A 23268-nucleotide genomic window follows, 5' to 3' on the forward strand; every position below is an offset into this window, starting at 1 on the left:
ATGATTTTTCACTATTTTCCGATATTTTATAGACAAACTATTAATCTGGTAATAACAGTAAAAGAAAGCTTTAACCCTAGATCACAGTTACCAAAAATTACAAATTGAAACTCGGCATCATAAAGAAAACAGTCACAAAACTGGCTTGAACAGAGCACATTGGCAGTCATCGTAACAGAATTGAAGAGTTATCATGAATTATGTCCACACAATTAAATATAGATAAGTACAGTCAAGTATTTGATGAATAATTTGGTAGTTTTCTGTATTTTGGAATCAAATTTTGATTGCCTACCGTCGACCTGTGCACCCCGGGGAAAATCGCTGGTGTGTGTTTCTTGAACTTCTTATTGGGAGTGTGAGCGACGGATCAATTGGCTGTGAAATGTGGATGGCTGCTTTGTTCTTCCTCTCTCCCTCGTCAGAGTCCTTTCTTCCTGCGTCATCATCTCCTTCCTGTCTTATCTTCTCAGCTCTGTTTTGCATTCACTCCTCTTGGCCTCGGGTACTTCGTTCACTTTCCATGTTCACTCTCTTAATAATGCTCTTTTTTTTTCCTTTTCTTTTCTTCTCCATCTCTTCCTCATGGCTTAAGGTTACAAAGAGACATGAGGGAAGCAGGAAGCACACTGCTCCTTCTCGTCCCACCTCTCATTCTATACAATATTCTTGTATGATGTGAAAGATTTAATCTTAAATATAGTTTTTATTATTTAGGCTGGAAAACAATCGTTATTTTAATAGTCCATATAAAGCTACAAGTCGTCGTTGCAATTTAAGTCAAAAAGACTTTTATCTTTGTCAGGTGTTATCTGTGGGGATCAAGCATTTGGTAGATTTGTGTGTATCTGTATCTGCAGCTAATCTCGCAAACTACTCAACCAGTCAGCCAAATACTTTGTGTGCAGATTTATGTCTGTATGCTCAAGTATCTCTCATGATTGTGGTTATTCAGAAATTTTTATTTAGTGTTTCATACCGTCATTTGCTTCTGTCTGCTCACTCAAAAGTTTTTTTTTTTAGATATCATCCCAGCTAAAACAACAAGCACTACCGTCTGTTGCCTGCTACATTTTGGCCTTCGTTGTGGCTCAGAAATGGACATCCATACGAAAGTTTAGTCTCACTTTGAACTGTAGCATTAAACATTGTAGGAAATGAAAAAAATCAGTTATCAGTTTTGTTATCTTTACTGCCATCCTGGCTGTAACTGCTCAATTATACCCAACAATACATATGGAGAAGGATACAGACAGAGTCTTCTGTCTGCGTTTATTTTGTCTGTATTTGTGCTTGTTTTCTGAGAGCTCACAGATTCGGATGAAACGGAGCATAATTCAAATGAGATACGAGCGTAGGAGACGACAAAGAAATTTAAATAATAGCGGAACGGAATGAATTGGAAATATGTAATAATATGAAGCAATATATACAGAAAAGAATTTTCCGCCCACATTTTGTATATAATAGCTGTAAAGACATCCGCCATCTACAATGCTGCCTCATTTTAAAGCCACAGTATCAGAACCTTCTGTGCTGTTGCTCTTTTGTTGTTGTTTGACGCGTTTGACTCTGCCCTCTAGTGCCATCTGTTGGCTTAATCTGTGCCAACATAAAGGACCCGTGCAAGTGTGAGAACAGTGACGTGTACGTTTTAAACGGATGTATCTCTTTTTTATATGTAAATGGAGTATTACTGAGCCTTTAAGAAAGCGGAGAAGAAGCACCACGTGCATTGTCTAGAGAGGATGTGACGCACTTCATTCAAACACGAGAGAAACAAAATAACAATTATCAAACCTTCTATTAGGTAGTCTTGTTTGTCTTCTGCTTTGTTAGCGCACTGTTTCAACAATCATTAACTCGACTTTGGTCGAAATAAAAAACCTAGTTCCCCAAGTTAGATGTGAAAATAGGCTGTTTGCCCCACAGCACTACATACAGTAAGTAATAGAGAGAGGAGCACCAGTATTTTTGACAGCATTGAAAGTCTTCAGTTCTGTAAACTGTTCTAAATATTCATGTAACCATAATACCATGATACCGCCTAAGCCTATTCAGCGTTTGCACCATAAAAAATCAATCCTTTCTCCTCATCATGATTTTACCGAAGAAGTACACAAGAAACACCAAAATATGTGAGCTGACTTCTTAGCAAGTGTGAATTTTACTTTCAGTTTAACTGTAAGATAACAAAACATAAAACTGCGTATAAAGGGAATAACAAATAGCAGATGAAACATCTTCAGCGTAGTGTTTTATGTTCTAAGTATATGCTGTGTACTTGTTAAAAGAAAGATGGATCCATATTAATAAGAAGAGACAAGAGCCAGAAGGAGAAAAAACAGTTTCACCTTGTCTCTCTTGTGTTTTTCATTCTCTGTTTATTTACGCAGCTCTCCCCAGGCAGCGCGCTGAGCTGCTGGGATTATGAGATGCTGTAACGTAGACGAAGCTCATCCTGCATATCAGGCCATCAGCTTTAGCACGATGTATGTTCAAACAAATACCTCTGTGCTTCATTCACTCTGGTTTCATTTCTGCCCCGGCCTGTCTGATAAGGCTCTCTTATTTGCATGGGTAGCTGTTTGTTTGGTCTCATGCAGATGAACTTAGATAACATTGATAGTGTTTGTCATGGGAAATGTGTGTGTGTATGTGTGCAGGTAATTGTACTGTAATAGAGTGCAAGTAGATTTTGTGTGGGTCCTTCAGTTATGTTGGATAATGTGGGGGATAATGCATAGATTGTGAAGATGTAACATAAAAAAAGCTCACAGATTTCTCCTCAAATATTCATAAAACCCTTCAACGTTGTTGGTAAAAAGGACAAGCACGTACTTTTCATTATAAATACCTTTTATATTCGACCAGTAATTGTGTATCAGCACATTTGCCACTGAAAGAAAAGCGCTGACATCCTTTTGTATGGGCATGTCAATAACGCGCTGCCACGCGTGTTGATGTGTCATTATTAGATGGCTGTTGCTCAGGGCCCAATCAGCAACAATACACCAAGTGCTAGACGATATCGGAAAGCTGTCAGAGCGAGTGTAATGGAAATATATAGCCCGCTCTGAGAACGTGGAAGGATTTTCTCTGCTTCTCCCGCTCTCTCTTTCCTCCTCTTCTTCTCTATCTCCCTCACGCTGTCACTCTGTGTCTCTGTTCATCTCTTTGTCACTCTCCTTTCTGTCTGGGAATTGCGTTTTCCCTATCTGAAGCTGCGTGCGTGAGGCACAGCGGATTGAAATGACAAAGCTTTATTGTCTGTTTAAGGCTGCAGAGACAGAACGGGTCAACGGCAGCAGCAACAACAATGGCTGCAATCTACATCCCGGTGGTTATCATATCCGCGTTGAGCATTTGTGTGTGCCTGTGATTGGTTTGCTTCATTGCCTCTGCGTGTTTGTTCTTCTGTTGGATATGAAAATGCAGTCATTATCACCCTCAAAGCATAATCCGTGATCCAAATGTTAATAACCAAAATGTTGACAAAACAATCTCACCATTAGGCCCTCTCATGGATGATATGATAGATGTTTGAATTTTCATTTTTCTGAGCACTTCAGGGTTAATTGATGACCTTGGAAACTGTTGACAAAGCAATCTTTCCTGTTGTATCCTAAATTTGTATTTTGTATTTTACATTTGTATCCTTAATTTTTTGGCATAATAAACAACCAATATTGAAAACACAAGAGTGACAGCTGCAGTTACTTCTGAACCGGTCCTTTTAATAATGGTAGTTTCTATCTAAATGATTAATAAGACAGTTTGCTAAATGATTAATAGGATGGAAAAGCAGAAAAATATATTTCTGTAATACTGTCTTGTTCTTGTCTTGTGAGAACGGCCTCTTTGACTTGAAAATGAACTGATTAGAATTTTTTTTTGAAGGTCAAACATCAAGGTCACTGTGACCTCGCAAAACACGTCTTTTGCCATAACTCAAGAATTCTGTTATTATTACAAAATGAAGCACAAATGTTAAATAGGATAAAGTGATGAAGTTTTATATCTGAAAGGTCAAAGGTCATCTTCACTGTGACATTGTAATAAGCTACAAAAGGGCTTTTCTGGCTGTTATTCAACATCGTGACTCTGACACGGTGACACGAAATCTTGGGTGTCCACCTTGAAACTGCTGGATAGATCTTCTATGCTGCCAGGTTGAAGCTTTGTGTGAATCATCCACAATTTGAAGTTGTTACTTCTTTACAGCAACATCTGTATTTGAAGCATTGTTTACTGTCATAGCTACATATCAGTCTGGACAGACATAGATGTAAACTGAACCTTGACTATTTGTCATAGGCAAACAACCACAAGCTTGTAATTCTACTTTAAGACCCTTTTCTTTCCTCTAATTGTCGCTTTTTCTCTCCTCAGTTACTGGATAATTGTACCTCCTCAAGCCACCATAAATTATTCAAATACATTAATCTGACTGTGGTTTCACTCCAAACATGCATGAGCACAGAGAGGGACTGTTTAGAGGGAAGTGCACGATGTAACCCTATCTAGCAGAAAAGTAGGATACTAATTGCATTGGAATACAATAAACAATAATAGTATACATTTCTTAAGCTGGTATCCCCATACTCAGATATATTACGGCAAGTTTGAGATTTTCTTTTTTTTCACCCATGGACCCAGTAGAAGCATAAAGAGTAAAATTTCACCTTTATAACAAAAAGTGTATCCTTCATGTCTAGGTCATCTTCAGTAACAGTGTCCATGAAAAATACTGGCAGTGTTCTTTAAATATCTTACAAACAGTGTAGGTCGAAGAATTGTCCTAAATCGGTGTGCTACGTATATCATCTGCTTATAACTATGTTTTTTATTATGTTGTGTATTTTTTTCTTCAACACTACTAGTGTAAAGGTTATAGTCTACAAGTGCAAAAATACTCTGTGAGGTGTCCTCAGAAGTAATTGGCCCTGTGGCCAAAAATGCCACCACTGTGTGTCATGACATTTGTCATTTCCACCTTGTTTTCTATATTGGCATATTTTGTTGTCTATCATTGCTTTCAAATATACCTGTAATTGTAACACGGTCAAAATAAATGACCTATTGCTGTTGAATTTAACCTTTAAGCGATGATCTATCCCCAGACACTGCATGGGTATTCTCCACAAAATACTGTCGCTGGCAAATGAAGAGTGATTGCGCTGCATTTGTGGTGGTTTGGGACTTGGCAGGAGTGTACTCCACTGTGATGAAGGATGTATATACAACAGATTAGATAAGATGAAACCTAAACGATCCCCTGGCGAAACTGAGTCACTCCAGTGGAAAATAATAATATGGTGGAATATCCACACAGGAGGAGAGCAAGTGGAGTTTATTAAACATAATGCAGCCAACAATTACACCAGTAAACTGTGATGAATGGGAATTACAGTGTGCATGAGTGTGTGATTATTGTGCTTACAGTACAGTGGACCTGCAATCAGACCCGCTCTGGAAGCTTCCACTGTGCCATCAATGGAGGGGTGTGTGATCCAGAGGGGAAAAAAGATGGATCTGATTGGCTGAGGAGGAGGGAAAGCTCTTTTTTTTTTTTTTTCTTTTTTCTTCCTCTATGCTGCTTGATCACGTGTAAGTGTGTTTTCATATAGGGGCTTTTTCTCTCAGTTATTCACACATGCAGTATCTCCTCATCTCACTCGCTGCTCAGAGGGGTACATGAAAGGAGGAAGAGGATGGAGAGGGAGGAGGGCTGAGGCTCTGGGGAGAAAGAGAGTAAGGGAAAGAGAGTAAGGGAAGGCGTGAGATGAGATCTGAACAGAACTAGTGTGGTCATGGTGTTTTGGAGTCTTATTGTGGAAGTTTGAGAGACAGGAAATGTGAGGGAATTTGATAAGGAATGGAGGGCGAAGCGGGGAGATATCAAGGATTTTTACAAATGAGTCACTCAACAATAGCATGTCTGTATTTTGGATCATGTAATAGAATATCGTGAACTGTGATCACGTGAAATGGCACGCTGGTGTTTACTCGAGAATCAGACTCAAATGCCATTTTATCTTACATCATTCATTCAGCGTATTGTGTTTATGTGAATCTATTTCTTGTTGAAAATGAGGCTTTTTTTTGACCACCAAGGGTTAGTGTTTATAGTATGTTTATAGTATTTCGCAAGCTGAGTTTCACTAACCTGTGAGAGCCAACCAAGAGAACAAGATTTATCTATCATTAACAGCCCATTACTCGCTGTCTGATAACATAGTCAAGCCGAAGGCTCTTGTTATCTATTACGTTTCTAACCTTGTAGAGAGCAATGAGCAAAGTCGAAGGTGAGCAGGTACGCTCGAGCTGCAGGTGAGCAGCTGTGGGCTGGAACTCATTTACATATTCATGGATTCACACATGCTAAATGAAGCAAAAGTGTGCAGTTATATCTAAGCCATTTTAAGGCTTGAAGTGTTTTTTTGTGTTGACTTTAACTTGTTAATATGTAATTTGGATGAAGAAAGATAATTTTAGGGGTCTAATCGATGCAAGGAGATAAATGACTATTCTTTGATAGCTTTATTGGTTCTCCAAGTGGTAAAAATAGCAATCAGTCAGCCAAAAAGCAAAGTTATATCCATGGCTAAACAAATATGTTAGTCAGTCCACACCTTGGAATCTGTGCACATGTCCTAACAGCCCTGATAACTTGACTGTGCCTCTGCCACAGACTCAAAAACTGCATTCAAAGTTTGCTTCAAACACTTGGCTCACGCTGATACATCGCCATCAGTCTCTTATTGTATTACAACTCAAAACTTTCCTTGATTCCAAGAGCTGATTTCTATTTTTACCTGACTTTTTAGTGGGTGTTGGCCAGAATGAAGTGAATCATGATGAAAGATTTGATCACAGAGCATAAAATTACCAATTTTCCCTATAAAATGGCAAATAATGTTGCAATGCACACCATAAACGGAGACCAGAAGCTATTGATGGTATTCTGAAGTTGCAGCACATACTGTATATTTTAACTATTTCAGTAAAGATTGATGTCTTTGATTTGTTGACGTTTGATTTTGTGGGACAGGTTCCTATTCTGTCTCTTTCTAAAATAATTCCTGTAGTTCCTCTACGTCCTTTCCAGCTCGTCTCCCGCTGTCTCTGCTTGCTTTTGTTCATCCTCTCCCTCCTTTTTTCCTCCCTCTCTTCCTCCCTCTCTGTTACATCACCTCGTGTTAAATTTCAGCCACTTACTCAAAATGTAGGTTTTACTTTTGGACAAACACCAGCAACAGCTCAGCTACACACGCATGCTCTTCTGTAATTCTCTCTCCTTTGATAATATCCGCAGAAGCCCGAATGTGCCTGCGTCCATCTTGTGTGTATATCTACTGTATAATATATGGCTGACAGATTATCTATTTTGAAGTGAATTGGAACACACACAGATTTAATCCCTGTAAGGCACACTCATGCTCTCTCTTTCTTCTTCTCTCTCTCCTCCCCTGGCTCTCCATCATGTCTCTGTCCTTCATGGGTGTCCCTCTGCCCAGTTTTCCAGTCATTACTGGGCTGTTTTAACCCAGAGCTGCAGGACCCCAGGGACCACCAACTATGTTCTTGTCCTGGCAGGGGCCCCTGGAGAACCAAAAATATGTCCATAGTTCCTATAAACATGAGAGTCTCTCAAGTTCAAAATAAACTTTCAAACATACGCAATTCTCTCAGAGACATTTTAGGCCAAAGCAACTCATATCATTTAAGACATCTGTGTAACTTTGATAAATGTGGCAGGTAAAATCAGGCTGAACCAAAGCCATGTTGTTTCACATGAACATGAATTAAAGGTGATACTTGACATTAAGTCCCCCCACTTACAGGGTAAGTGTAGGTCCTTTAAAAGTTTTAAAATGTGTTAAATATGTACACATTTACCAATTTAAGACCTTAAACTGTTTTAAATTATCTCAAATGCAGATTGGATGGACCTCAAGTGTTAAGTCATGTCACCATGAGAATTTGTGGTGTTGGTGCTTCAGGAAACACCTTTTTAACAGAAGGAAAACTAATCAACAAGGAAATGGACACAATGTCCCTGTTTTTTACCTCTGTGTGTTTAGATGAAGCAGTAAGTCTGCATCTTGCACTAGCACTGCACATCTAGCACTGATGCCATTTTACTTTACTATTCACGTTGAATTGACATCAATGTCGTTTACTTGGAGATGTTATTTTTTCACTTCTAGCATGTGTTTCTATTGCCATTTTGTTCTATAATTTCATTAAAAGTGGGTTTTCAAAGGACTTAAATGCCTTAAATAGAACTTGTTTATACCTGTAGACACTCTTAGTTATCATTCATAAGCAGTATATGACGTAATGATAAATAGTTTAGAACAGACTAAAAAGTTGCAAGTGGGGCTGCAACAAGTTAGTTGAAAAGGAAATCAGAAGAAAACTGCAATTTAAAATGTAAATATCCCTCTTTCGTTTTATTAGTGCCTCTTGTGCTCAATTCAGTGTTGATTTTATTCAGTCAAAGCATTGGAAAGGAATTTCTTTAATTATCTTCCTGCAACAAGCTATTAGTTGCATTTTAGCGCCAGAAAGGCAGAAATGAGTACACTTTATCTGTATTTTTATTACAAGTAATAGCTTTATTGCATATCGTATATTTTCCTCATATTGTGCCATCGACGTTGTAAACAGATGTAAGTCTTTATTAATGTATTTGTCTATAACTTTGACATTGAGTACCCGTAATTGCAGGCTGGTGTGTAAACAGATAATAAAGACAGTATAGTGGAACACAGTTATGATGATATAAAATATGTCTTCATTTGAGAGGTTTAAATTGCTAATAAAAACTATACAGTAATGCATACTTAAAATATCTGTCTGTGCACATAAGGTGTATGCAGACATAATTTAAACAAATAAATCAGCAGTTCGGACAGTAACTCGTGAGCAATTAGTTTAAAGATACCAATAAAAAGCATTTGTATTTTGAGTAACATGATGTGTATAGTGTGCACATTTTGAAATATAAATTGATGATTGAAATATAGTACAAACTCTTAAATAAATGGTCTTTTCTTCTGAATATGTTGATTGTCCAATTGAATGGACTCTGACAGGCTCAATCTGTGAGTGTAGAGCAAAGAGTTAGACCAAAAAAATCACAGAGGGTTTGAGAAAAATGCTTTGTGTTTAGTGGTAGTTTCTATTTCACGGACAGGAAGCTATAGATTTTCCCCTGACAGCTCTTCACAAACCCGACACGCTTCTGGAATTTGAACATGCAGGATGTTACACTGACCGAGACATGTGCTTCATATGTGTAGCAGAAACATCTGCACAGAGTGTAGCTCTCCGTCTTGAATTTCACCTTGTGTCAATGTTCCAATAAATAAAACTAATTGCTTTGTCCTCTTCCTTCTTTTCCTCCTTTATATGTCAATCCTCTCACCCACATTTGTCCTACTTCTTACTCACCACCTCCTTTTCTATGCTATTAATTGCCATCAATTTATTTCCCATCCTTTACCTCCACCATGTCTGATTCTGTCATTGCTTCACCTGCCTTTCTTCTTTATTTTCGACCTTCTCTGCTGCCTCACTGCATCCCTCCATCCTTCTTCATCATGTATTTCCCTCTCTTGCTCTCCTCACTTCATCGCCCTGTTCCCACTCTTCGCCATTCCTGTAATTCCTACATCCACTCCCACCTCCTCTCTTATCCACCTTTCTCTTTTCTTCACCCTCTCCATCTGTCACTCCTTTAATTTAATTCTTCTGCAGAACCATGAGAGGGAAACAGCGCTTCACTGCGCCGCCCAGTACGGACACTCTGAGGTGGTTTCAGTGCTGCTTCAGGAGCTGACCGACCCCACCATGAGAAACAGCCAGCAGGAGACACCTCTGGACCTGGCAGCGCTGTATGGACGGCTGCAGGTCGGTGCAAATTTGTCAGTTTTGTGGAAATCATACAAATACTGCAAGAATTTGGCACTGTATCGTACTTTGGTAATTCTATGCAAAAGGTTGGAAAGAAAATTTCAAATGCATGTGTAAAAAGTATTATTATTTTGATGACAAACTTCGATAAACATTGTTCAGATAACTTTCAACTTTAAATTTCTTTTTGCTGCAATGAAAAACTTGAACTAAACATTCATAAAACATATTGAAATATTTAAAACCGATAAGGTAAGCTAACGTAAAATACAACACAATTAAAGTTGCAGCATAATGTTAAACCTGAAGTACATCCCGCTATCACCATCCAGTTTAGTTGTTAACAAATTAGCCCATTAATTTTTACCTGGAAGACTCATCCTTAGATGGCACTATGGCTGTGGGTACTGATCTCTGTAGTTTCAAGGGGAGCTGACTAAATAAAGTCACTACCGGGGCGACCCGGTACGGCTGAGCCCTACTGCAATGGCCTGCGTTTGAATCTGGCCGGGCCCTTTTCTGCATGCTGCTGTGCCTTTCCTCTTTCTCCCTCTTCCTTAAAGCAGAAATGTGAAAAAAGTCCTAAAACCCCCCCCCCCAAAAATGCAAGTACTACAGAATACTGATTGATGTTAAATCATTTTGGGCAAAATGTTGGTACCTGAGACATTGGGGGACAGAAGAAAAGCGGTTCACAGCAGTGCGTTACACAGTGCTGTTTATTTATTATTATTATTTTTTAGATTATTTTTTGGCTTTTTATGTATTCATGTCGTAGTTTTTATGTATTTATTTTTGCAGTTGAATCCGTAGCCTCTGCGGCAAGGACATAGCCTTTTCTACATGGTGAGCTAATGGGCGCCCCGAGCTCTCTCGTTTTAATCTGTTGTATCTGTCTCAACCATCTCCACACAGGCTCACTTCTCAGCTACATCTCTCAGGCGTAACTAGGACCTGAAGGGTTTATTTATGCCTCTTTTTTATTTGACAGTATGCACACAAACATGAGGTTGATGCCCAGTAAATAGGAACAGAATAATATGAAAATATATATCTACTTTTGCAATCCAGGCAGAGCAGAGCACCAGAGAGCAGCACACTCTACTTCTTTTGTCATCCCACAGACTCTCCTGACACTTTTTCCCAGCAGCTGGAGTTTGAACCCATTTTTTTGAAATGACATTTTTGTTATTACAGAGAATAAAGTACCAAAAAAAACGGAATTACGGTACCAGTGGGTTTATTTTTGAAAGGTACCCAACATTAGGAACATGGGGATTTCACAGTTTGATAGCAGTGATAAAGTAATATGTCACCCTGTTAGCCTTGACCTTTTGGTGCGTCCATAGGGGAGAAGCTCAAGTCTCGATACAGAGAAAAGACGGTACCCTCCAGAATAATTCAAGACTTTAGAAATTAATGAGAATGTCATACAGGCCTCATAACGGTCTCTACAAGGGCAGCACACCCCTAATAACATTTAATTTGCAATGAAAATTTAATTGCAACTTTTACAAAATTTGTTAAAAAATGTAAGTCATTTAAGATAGCACATTGGGAAAATACCAGTAAGTAAGCAGTGTAACTAACAGGGTGGGAAACTGGTGAGGGATCATGTTTTTATTGTTGAAACAGCCACTTATATGATTTGAGAGAGTGGGATCTTTGGGAGGCACGTGTGAACTCCTGCAAGCATTACGTATCCTGGCATGTGAGAGGAAGCAGCCGGCGGCTCAATCTGTACCGTCCCCAGGACAACAGCGGGTGTTAGCAGCGACAAGGACCACTGAGCACGAGATATTGATGACTTTAAATATGGTGGATATATGATATAAAGAACACTTCTGCAAACACTAACTGTGCCCGACAGGCAGACAGGCAGGCAGGCAGTTTTAGAACTGCAGCTTCACTCTTTTGTCAAAGATGTGACAAAAAGCACACAGTCACAGTGAGAGGCGTATGCCACAAGTGCCTGCTGATGTTCAAATGCAATCACACGTTCTCTCTGCTGAGGTAGTGAGTAATTGCAGTCAAGCCATACAGGTTTGTCTGAGTATAAATGAATAATTTATAAAGGCAGCGGCATTTCTCTGCCGATCTCCCTCTCTGCATAATAATGAAGGGAAATCCCTGTGGTGGAAGCTGCTGCTGCATGTAACTAACACAGGGCAAAAGTTTAGTGCACACACACGGAGCACACACACACACTGAGACACACTTTAAAGGAGGATGCTTTCGAGAGAACTGCGAGCTGTTGAGCTGAGTTATTAAAGGCACCATCCATGATCAAACAAAAGGGTATCTGCAGCACCACAACACGCAGCCTCCTGCTGCGCTCGAGATGATTGACAGGTCTTATACTGTAAGAACTTGCACTGCAAAAAGAATAAACAGACCGACAGTATATTTCCTTTAATGATTGGTTAAAAAAACCCACTTTTTTTCCATCTTCAGCTAAACCCTGACCCCATTAGTTACTTTTGCTTTACGTTCAAGCCTCACATATAAATGTTTACAATAATAATGGTGGCAGATTTACCATTCAGAATCATAGACTGTAAAAGACAAAATAACAGGGATACGCCCGCTGGTGACGTCATAGGGAGCCAGATTCTGAGCAGTAGCGAGCTCAGCATTGGGAGAGTTCCCGCCATAGCATCCACCTGACCAGTTGCGAGCATCGACATTGAAGTCGCTCTAACTTGAGCACCTTCTAACACTTTATTATTGAGTATGCTGAAGGGAAAATACAAATGCATAATGGACTGGAGAGGCTTCTGCAGGTGCAGAATTTCTCTTTTCTCTGAGTGTGATTGCATAACATTGCTTCTTTGATTCTCAGATGCTGACTACAAAAATATTGCTTTCTCTGAAAAACTTCATCGTGTTACTGTTTTCTACAAAAAAAAGTGACTAATGGCCCAGTTTCTTCAAACTTTCCTCATTTGTCCCTGACATGTGGCTGTGTTTTTGTGTGCAGGTGGTGCGCATGTTGGTGAGCGCTCACCCCAACCTCATGACCTGCCACACTCGGCGACACACTCCGCTTCACCTGGCTGCACGCAATGGACACCACAGCACCGTCCAGACGCTGCTCGAGGCCGGCATGGACGTCAACTGTGTGGTAAGAAAAAAATTAATGGCTTTTAGCTGTTAGTGTCCTCTATTCAGCAGCCAGGGATTAAACAGATCTCTGGCACAGATTATACTTTCCTTACGGACAAAAAATGATAACAACATAAGAATATGGCTTTTTCATTTTCTGTTTTTGTCTTAAGGCAAACCAAGTTCCTTTAGACAAAATTGGTTTTGAAAATGGTAATGTCTGTTTACAACAGGACTGACTTTACATTTACTAATCCACAGATCCTGTTGTTGTCTGTCTCTTTTTTTAAATTGGACAGCTTGAAGGTGAACTTATGCAGGAAGTAGTTCTCAAAGAAAATGGCTCACCTTAAGGTTATTGGATTATTTTAGACACTTTGTTTGTGAGTTGTACAAATATGTGGTTTTGGAAATACTACTCTAAGTGTTGTACTGTAAAAATCTGGATAAAATGACCAGAAATAGTTTGTTATATTGTATTTTGTGGTGAAATTTTTTTAGGGTATGTAGACATTTCCTGTACAATAACTGTAAAGATACAGGAACAAGTTAAACATCCCATCCGCTCAAGATGTATGTCCCATAAAAAGTTTGATCTCGGCTACTCTGACTTCTTTTTTATCTAATAAGATGCAGTTTTCAGTCTGTTCTCCTCACTCTAGTTATTTTTATTGCAGCAAAATATATCCAATGGACTTATTTTTCATTTTTCTAAAGTATCTGCATACATTAAGGTGAAATATTGTTATCCCAGCACACAGCAGTGCAACAGAACAAAAACAATGCATATCTAAAAACCTCTTGTTAAAGACAACTCTGCATCTAAAAATCTCTGTTAAGAACATGAAATAAAATTAAAGGAGTCGCATACATGTAGCAGCATTCAAGTATTTAAATTAAAATGGTGCAATAATAAAAAGATGCTAACTACACTAACCATTCTGATACGTCTGCTAGTCGCCGATTTTGCTGCACAATAGACTTCTCATCTGAGTCTGACTAAGGCTCAAACATGTATGGGTGAATCTCTATGATGTTTCCCCTAACACTAAGCATCTTAATTTGCAATGCTCTTTTACTGGTCAACTAGCGTAAGTAGCACTGGTGAGCAGAATGAAAGCCAAACCCAGAATTTCTTAATGACGGAGAAAAAGTAGATCTGCTTCAAGCCCCTTTTTAGAATATTTGTTTTTAACTTTTTATGTTGAAAAACCATGTCAGACAAAATATTGATCATTTCTACATGCTTTAAAACGCCTCTGGAGGGGAGCTTTAAACATTTTTGGTCCGTAGGTGCAATTCTTAAACAGAGTCGAATACTAAAGTGGGACTTGACAGACATTTTATTATCTGATGCTGCTGCGAGTGGAGAAGGTGACTCTTTCTGTCCTTTTGTCTGAGTAAATCTTTCAGAATCTCTGAGACTCTGAATCTCCTTCCCCTTCTCATCTCTGCTGTATGTGAATATTTCAGAAGCTGCTGTCTTGTGTTTTTAATCAAAGAGGGTACAGCAGCTTTGTTTTTGTGTGTATATAATCCACCACAGGCATAAATGCTTGGCAGATTCTCCTTTAAAAAGTGTGTGCGTCTTCAGAGAGCGTGTCTACGCGGTGCATGCCTCCCATGGTGTGGTGGTGGAGAGGGATGAATAATTGATTGGGAGAAAAGATTGAGAGAGCAGGAGGAGGAAGAGGAGGAGGACAGGGTGTTCCTGAGAGGTCCTGAAAGTCACTGTCGCCTCTCTCTCCTCTCTACATGCAATACACCTGCAAGTCAGGGAAATACGGAGTCATTTACAGGCTATGGTGCTTCATTACTGCGCAGTATTTGGACTGCTCTCCTCCTCCTCCTCTTTCATTTACATTTTGTCTTATCGTGTATTCAAAGTTCTCTGGACGATTCAAATGCAGCTTTGTCCCGACCCTTTCTGGGCCATTTGTTTTCGTGAGGCCTTGTCAAAATACAGCCACGCTTTGCTGCTTTCTTCTACACTGTTTTGTTTCTCTTGAGACGATTTTCTCTGACAAACTGAACTATTTGACTTTGCTCACTTCTCTTGACTGTTTAGAGCGGAAAAACAGCCCTATGCTGTATTTATAAGTCTCTTAAGACCCAGTCGTTTTCTTGTGTGATCAGAAAAGCTGTACTACTCACATTACAAGGCGTTTGTTTGTCCCAGGCTGCTGTTATATTGATGCCGGGGTGCACACAAACAGCACAACTTATCTTAGACAAGGTTTTCTGATTATTAGAGTACTTTAAGTAGACAGATCTGCATCTGGTGTGATTGGTGGTGATATTTAATGAAAAAACTTGAGAAATCATTGCGTCTATGTGCTTTTATGGGTTTATGAAGCCACATATGTGTTTGAATGCACTTAAATGTCTGTGGGGGGGTCTCGTTTTACCTTACTCCAGTCAGTGCTGTTAGGTGATCATGAACAGTTGAAGGAAACCCAGCTTCAAAGGTTTGATGCCTCAGTCAGACTCAAAGCCTTGGGAAGCCGTCGAGTCTGAATCAAGAAACAAGACAGTTCAGATGCTGAGGAGCCACCGCAGCAGGGAGCAATCAATATCTGAGTTTGCTCGACAAACGTGAATAAACCCACAAAGGCTTTATATAGAAAACTCTCTTCTCACCCTGAAAGTTTTGGATGACCTGAATGTTCAGTTGTTACTGTGGTTGACTTCTGCTGTTGTCAAACTCTGATCTGACTCGATGTTCATTTGCTACAAAGACATATGGTCTAACAGATGCCGTGTTCACTCTTTCCCTGGCTGTGTAAGTACAGTTTATGTACAGTATGTGAAGCATGTAAAATAACTTCATGCTGTGCACTTAGAGGCTGAGGAGGATCTTTGACTGCAAGAAAACAAATCTGGTTGTAGAAAATACTTTGTCACATGGTGCCCCTGCCCTTTAGAATATGTTCAGATCTGTCACAGACATGTTGCAGCAGCAGTTTGTAGGATTTGGAGGGTTAATGGCAGCGTGTGTTTGCGTGTGTGTCATCCCTGGAAAGACAGAAACAACTTGACCTGTTGGATATGAGAGTCATTCTGGTGCTCTCACAGCGAGGAGAAGCATGACTCAGCGGCATTGCGCCCATCTTCTCTGCCTTCTGCCCTTGTTGCAGTGTGGTGTGTGTGCGTGTGTGTGTGTGTGTGTGTGTGTGTGTGTGTGTGTGTGTGTGTGTGCGCATGATCTGAAGAGGAGGGCTGTGTATCTCTGCAGGGATTTGGCCTCGGGCTTCATGTGTCTAGTGAAGATGAACACTACACGCCTTTGATTTGCTTCGTGCTCTCTTCTATACACACTGCTAGAAACCTCTCTCTCTATTTCTCTCTCTCTTTCTTTTTGTGTCTCTTTACCGAGCGATGACCAGCACTGCAAGTTTTTGATACCTCAGATCTTCTCAGCAATTTACCATAGACTCTTGTTCTGCTCTATCTCCTTTTTGGGCTAAACATAATGTGCAGAAACAGCACCATCTTTCCCCTTTTTTCCATCACCTCTCAAAGACAGACAGAAAAAGGCCTAACGCTCATTACTTGATTATATTGCACAGATGGTGAGCAGAATTGGCCTCCTGGTGGGTTAAACTCGTTCATTTTGTGTGAAATGACAGTACTTTGTGAACATAAATTTCTTTTGGGACTGTCATCAAATGTAACTAACATTTAAACATTCAGTGCAGGTTATGATTTAGTTTTTGGAGGATCCCTATTATGTGTCGCACACATATTCTGGCTTCAGAAACCAAGAATCAACTCTGCGTTGAGGTTTTTAAACTGTTATTTAATACAAAAATCTTTCTTTTTTTTTCTCGGATAGCTGAAAGTGACTCCTATCACTCCCCTTAATCTTTTTTTACCACTTCATGTGTTTCAGGGGCATAATTTTGAGTCGTAAATTATAGTTACATATTTTGCTTTTAATGACTAATTATCAAATCTGCTTTAATTGCTGCACAGATGTATAAAAAGTCTCTTTAAGCACAGTTATGTTCAGCTACACTAACAGTATAGAAAAAGGCTGATTAATAATAATTAATAATGCTTTCCATAAAGGGGCTTTGTTTGTGATGAGAGATAGGTGAGATATGTTTTATGGAATTACATGATTATTTAGGAGTTCATCTTTTAGAAAAATCTCTAACAATCACATGATGAATTGACCTGGTTGGATATTTTTAAAAAAGCTTTGTTTAAGAAAGAGAAGAGGCAAAAAATATTTGTTCGCATTGTAATGTCAGTCACGTCAGTCCATGTAGTCTCGACACCTGTATGTACATTCACAATATTAGCAATAGTGTCCCATACGCGAGTACACTTGTGTCACGACCTGTGTGACATTTTGTTGTGCTACACTGTAGAAAAGGGTCCAGCAGATGGACATTGCTGCCCAAGGCACCACTGAAACAGTGAGGCATAGCTCTCCTCCTGGCTGGAAGAGGGACCGCTGCTGTCGGGCATGAAGCTCTCAGCCTCCCGCTGGAGCTCTGACTGCAGGCTGAAGGCGGCAGCAAAGTTGGATACGGGCCTGTTGGTGTCTGGTTATTCTGCTCCCTGATTTAGGCCACATTTAGACAAGAGAGGCCCTATTAAAAAGGGAACAGTCTTTCCTTTGCGTTTTTACACTGCAAAAACAACCTAGAACGCTGTAGTATGCATACCAGGCCAGTAGATGGTTTCAACAGTTTGCATTTTCAGGCCCCCAAAGCACCACTGTGGTGTGAACAAAAGGCCAAACCGCAACAAAAGTTTAACGTTTCATGCAAAAAACGCAAAAAATAGCCCCTTAGAGGCATCGGTATTGTATTGAGACTGTTTTGTAAATGATTAATAAACTCCTTGTAGTGGCGTTAAATAGCAGTCCCCATAATTGTTTGTTAAAGTTGGTGTTCACACCTGATGTGTACTGCACTGGAGTACACAGGAACTGTACTCAAGCCCACCTTTTTAAGTGGATCACCATGTACCATGCCCGGGTTTGGTACATGGTGTTCACACTAATCAAACGAAGTGAACTGTGGGGTCAAGTGTACTTGGATCCTGGCCCTGGTCCCTGATGTGAAAGCCCCCCATGATACACAGGTTTTTCGTTATTCTCTGTAATGTTCAGATCCAGTAAAACAAAACATATGTAGCCGTGCTCTGATGGTTAGACACTACAAATGTGGAAACAACCTGTTGTTGCCTCTGTCTTCAGATGAACAGATGAAGACGCTAAATCTAGTACAGTGGTAACACTACAAACTATTACAAGAATTAGGCTCAAAACTCATTTTAATGTACAATTGAATATACTTGAATATTGTATTTAAGGCTGCAGTATGAGATCTATACTGTTGACCGTACAGGGTCGATTCTGTGGGCCAATCACAGATGTCCACATTGTAAATTGTCATGAGTGGAAAGCACTTAATGTGTGTGTGTGAGAGAGAACGATAGTGCAGGTCAGTAATTGGAGTCAAGCCATAAAGGTCTGTCTAAGTGTGAATGAATAATTTATCGAGGCAGCGCAGTCACTCTCTCTCCTTCACTCTGTGTCTTTCTCTGTCTCTCTCTCCTCCTCCGAATGTTTCCATAATAATGAGGGGAAATCCCTATAGAGGAACCTGCTGCTGGGTTGGGCAGGTAGCCAACAACACAGGGCTAGGGTTTAGTATACACACACGCTCACACATACACACTCAGCGGCGTTTTCTAAGTGGACTCAAGCATTTATATTCATCCCAACATCAACAGAGACTGCTACTTTTCTGCCAGCAGCCCTGAAACAGAAAGTCATCTGCCTTTCAATGCCCGGAAACTCTTAGAGAGTAAGAATCGCCTTCTCAGTTTCCTTGTGACATCACTGCGTGATCACCATGGGAAACGGGACGGGAAGTGGTATAGCGATGACCGTAGAGGGGAGGAGGTTAGGAGGGCAAGTGGTGTGTGTGAGGAAAAGGGGGGTGGGGGGATCATTTCCTGCGCTCCCACCTCCTCTCGCTCGCATGTGGGTAAAACATTGTCTCCTTGGGCCAAACTTCCACAGTTTGATGCAGTGAAGCTGCAAATGTGACCAGTCATCGGTTTTCACTTTGGATTTACACCCACAGTATTCTCCCCCTAAGAGAACTGGACAATTGACCTTTGACCTCATCAGGATATAGGAGTGGCCGCATCTGCCATATTATGGGATGACACTTTTTGTTGCAGAGAAAGCAAAACAGTAAGTTTAGTATTCCCTGCAGAGGACGAGTGCGTTGATCTGGTGCAGTGTCGCGTTGAGTTGAATTTCCCGGCCGCGTATCAGCGGACCTGGCTGTCGCCCAGATAATTTGTCTTCATTAAGGCTGAGTTTGGTTTGGTCCAGGTTTTCATCTGTGTTGTCAGGAAGCCAACCGTGAAGGATGAGACGCATTCAGCATATGCATGTGTGTGTGTGTGAGACAGTATGATTTTTGTCATGGCTGCATGTACGCATGAGTGTGCGGTACAAGTTCAAGTCTGTGGTGTCCCTGATGGGTGTTTTAGCCTCGAGCGAGGTGCACTGGGCAGTACGCTCAGTGTGTCATAGGGACATAGAGAAACATGATGTCCCACAAATGTGCATGAAAAGCAGAAGTGTTACAGTCATAGTGGTATCAAAGTGGCAGACATGAAACTTAGTATGATTTATGACCTTTTGAACTGTCGTCACTGGTCATGACCTTTCAACTTGAAAGCACAGGGATTTTGATGTTGTATCAGTATTGAATAAATAGCCTATCATAGTGTGTGTACCTCAGGTATTGTGTTTTTTCCATTGGCCTGCGACTGTCTTTTTTTAGCAATGCCTTGATGAGCTGTGATGACGTTTCCTGGCAGCAGGGGTAGCTGTGCTGGGACGAGCTGCTGTGGTTCTGCTTTTTTGGGCTACAATTAAGTAAAATCACAACAACCATGCTGATAGTCAGCGCAACAGCCCTCAACTAAAATGTAGCAGTCAATTCAGGTATTGTGTATTTCATTTTTAGGAGATAAAATCGGTCGGACTCTAATATTAATGACTTCTTAGAAACTTCAAACTTTGCAACGTAAGCCAAAGGCCTGGTTTGAATTCTTAGGCGAGCGGGTTCTCATCCGCGGGCCGTATGTTTGACACCTCTGGTCTATCATGTACGTTTGCCTTTATGTTTCCATTCACTGTGAAACAGATGAAATAAGAGTTTATTGACGGTTGCTTTGTAGGCATGTGTGGAGTCCGATGAGTTAACACTGCTAGCATACCTGGAGGTTTGCAATGAAGTATCAAAGCTTCTTTTATTCCCTTTGTCCTCTTTTGACAAGCATTTATTATTCAACTCAAATGTTATTAATGGAAATATGTTTGCCTTTGACTGTTAATGCAGGTTAATTAATGGTTAATGTCATTAAAGTTTGAGAAAGGTACAAGGTAGAATTATTTGTCATTTATTTGTCAAACCTTGTAGAGCTGAGTGATACATGCATAGTAATATGTTCCAGTGCTGTTACACTCTATATTAGCACTAATTGAATTGCTCTTGTCCAATCACATTACTTGATCAGTACTTTTGTATAAAACCCCGAAATAGAGCCTGTGCATGTAAAGAGTCACAACAGCAGATATTGTTTTTATCAGCATTCTGTGTCAATTCACCAAATCTGATTTAAAGTTTGAACGCTGAATATTATTTACTCCACAACAGAGGAGTAATGTTACTGTAATTGTAAAAAAAAAAAAGTGTAAATGAAGGTAAACTAATTCGCCACTACCCTCTACTTAATTTGTCTAAAAACAAAAACTAATGACATCCAGATAATTTAAAATACGTCATGTTCACGTAAAAACTCACCTGTTGGCTTTAAACTTTTGTCCTAATCGCTCCAATGCAGGCTGATTATAAACATCTGTTCCTTTGTCTCACTGTGGCTCCTGAGCGTCGCTCTCATAAAAGTGGACTTGTCAGATTAATCGTCTCTCTCATCACTGTTGATCTGAGATGAGGCGCTTACCAGCGTCCTCCCCTCGCTAGTTTCCACGTGTTGCATCATATCTGTAATATCCCCATTAGAAGCACTGGAGGCTGATACGGACGGGCGTATGGTGAGGGAAATTGGGACATTTCCACACTGCTCCTGCTGCTTGTGTAATGGTTTGAAATCGGTGTGGCCTCACACTGGTTTGTAGGCGAGGGAATGTGGCTCTTTTAAATCTCGCTGAATCTCTTTCGTTAAACTGCCAGAGAGAAAGAGACATTGGATCAAATCAAAATATTGTTTTCTTGCTCACTTTTGATCTTTTTTCTTTGTAATGCCTTTCGTGCTTTCCAGTCCACTCCTGTTTTTGATGTCTATTTTTGTCTCTGTGTTCAATTGTTAAAGTGATGGAATATTAACACACACACACACACTCTGTCTCTCTTAGACCGAGAATGGCAGTGCCCTCCACGAGGCAGCCCTCTTTGGGAAGATGGATGTAGTTCGCCTTCTGCTTGACTCAGGTGGGTCTATAAATATATCCTGGAAAAACAAAAACTCTCTGTTTGTTTCCCTCGTTGCTCTTTTTTATTTTAACCTGGGGTGAGATGCTCCACACGTTTTTACCACCAGATTGTGGGTTGAAATTGCCCTCAGGTGAACTGAAGGCATCCGTCTCACTGCGATAAAATCCACAACAACTTTTTTTTTTCAGTTGTTTCAGGAGGTGGCGCTAAAACTTCAACAGGATATGATATGTGGTGTCTCGGTTTAATGATGTCACTCGACCTAAAAACTGGAGCAAAGATCATGGTTGTAAGCAGTCAGAAAAATGACATTTTGCACATTAACACTCCTGCTATTTAGAGCAGATTGAGTCTGCACACTGTTGTCCTTTGATACCACCACCACCCCCCCCACCCACTTTTCCTTTAGCACTTCCTGTTTCCTATGGAGCTTCCTGGCCATGTTCTTTTGGCCTTGATTTTATTAACATCCTGGATCAACACAAGGCTGCGCTGACCTGATTCTCTGAACCCAACACAATCCTTCAAACTCTGTATGGATGCTGGGGAGCGGCTTGTAAGTTATGCATGGAAACAGCTAATAAATATAAAGTTGTAGCATCAAAGATCTTTGTCATGTTTTGGATTTAAGGATGAGAATTTTCTAGTTCTTTTCTAATATTGGAAACAGTTGTTTACCAAAATAATATTACGCATGAGACATAACTTATAAATGAGAAATAACTTGTTTTTAATTAGTGAGCTTTAGGAGTGCATTTTTGCTACTTTAAAGGCAATTAAAACTATCTCATGCCAAGCCTTTAGGAGAGCTAAAAAACAAACAAAAAAACTCCCGCAAATGGCTGTATTTAGTTTGTCCATTATGGTCTGCTGTAGAACAACATTGTAGACCCCATGGAAGATTGTTATGTAGATATTAACGCCTCATTCGAAGGTAACCATAAAAACACAGTTCTTATTTTCAAATAAGAAATAAGAAAAGTTATGAATATTATGTACAATTTCCACCAAATCCTACATACTGGACCTTTAAGAAAGAGGCAAAGTCAGAGGCAGCTTTGTAAATGGCAGCGGTTTGTGATGCCGTTTAATACATTGTAACATTTTTGAAAAACTACAACCTCCTTCAGAAAGTTGTGCCGTATGTAAAATGTCCTTGTTGTGTCCTGTGGGCTATACTGCTCCCACAGTGCCCGGTGGTACTGCTCTGTTTAATCTGTATGTGTAAGATTTTAGAAAACATGCATGAATGTGGAGACCTGAACAAAGATTATGGACAGAAGGCTCCAACTGTGTCCATATTTAAACCTTACCTTGAGGGAGTATGTGGTTTTAGAGGGAGCCAGGCTGTTTCCATGTTTACCTTAAGCTAAGCTAACCAGCAGCTGGAGGTCGCAACACATTAACTGCAGAGACATGAGTGCAATATTGATTTTTCTCTTTTTTTTCTTTTTACAGCATCAGTACAGTTCATTTTTCATTCTGTTTTTGAATTTACAATAAATGCACAAAACACAAGAGGAAATCCTATGAAATTAAAAGCAAGAGCAAAGCAATGAAATGTGTATAAAGCAGGCAGGAAAGAGAGAGAAAACTGGCACATTACATGAGGGCCAAATGCGATTTCTCTCGCATTTTATTCATTTTTTCTTTTATGGAGCTCAGCAGAGTGACTGAAATGACATTTATTTTTCATGTTGAATTGGATCAGCGAGCACAGGAAGGGATTAAACAGGCTAAC

The 23268-nt window shown here is 40.0% G+C and overlaps 1 protein-coding gene and 1 long non-coding RNA gene across 7 annotated transcripts in view; one reads left to right on the forward strand and one right to left on the reverse strand.

Moving 5' to 3' along the window:
* Nucleotides 1-23268, forward strand: part of anks1b (ankyrin repeat and sterile alpha motif domain containing 1B) — a 284427-nt gene that overhangs the window by 85736 nt on the left and 175423 nt on the right. For 5 of the 6 annotated variants that reach the window (XM_042511305.2, XM_088072744.1, XM_088072740.1 and 2 more), the window contains 3 exons: nt 9769-9921; nt 12905-13048; nt 21449-21524. In XM_042511305.2, the coding sequence (XP_042367239.2) occupies nt 9769-9921; nt 12905-13048; nt 21449-21524 (373 nt within the window). Of the gene's footprint in view, nt 1-9768; nt 9922-12904; nt 13049-19072; nt 19250-21448; nt 21525-23268 lie in introns of those variants that run through there. The other variant, XM_088072743.1, reaches the window with a different exon arrangement.
* Nucleotides 12911-21420, reverse strand: LOC148185862 (uncharacterized). The gene is made up of 3 exons (XR_015775541.1): nt 20877-21420; nt 15438-15542; nt 12911-13041 (listed from the first exon to the last, which is right to left on the reverse strand). It is a non-coding gene; the product is annotated as an uncharacterized LOC148185862 (long non-coding RNA).

Source organism: Plectropomus leopardus, chromosome 22 (genome assembly GCF_026936395.1).
Source record: "Plectropomus leopardus strain MGB_pleo_1.0 chromosome 22, ASM2693639v1, whole genome shotgun sequence".
NCBI classification, from domain to species: Eukaryota; Metazoa; Chordata; class Actinopteri; order Perciformes; family Serranidae; genus Plectropomus; species Plectropomus leopardus.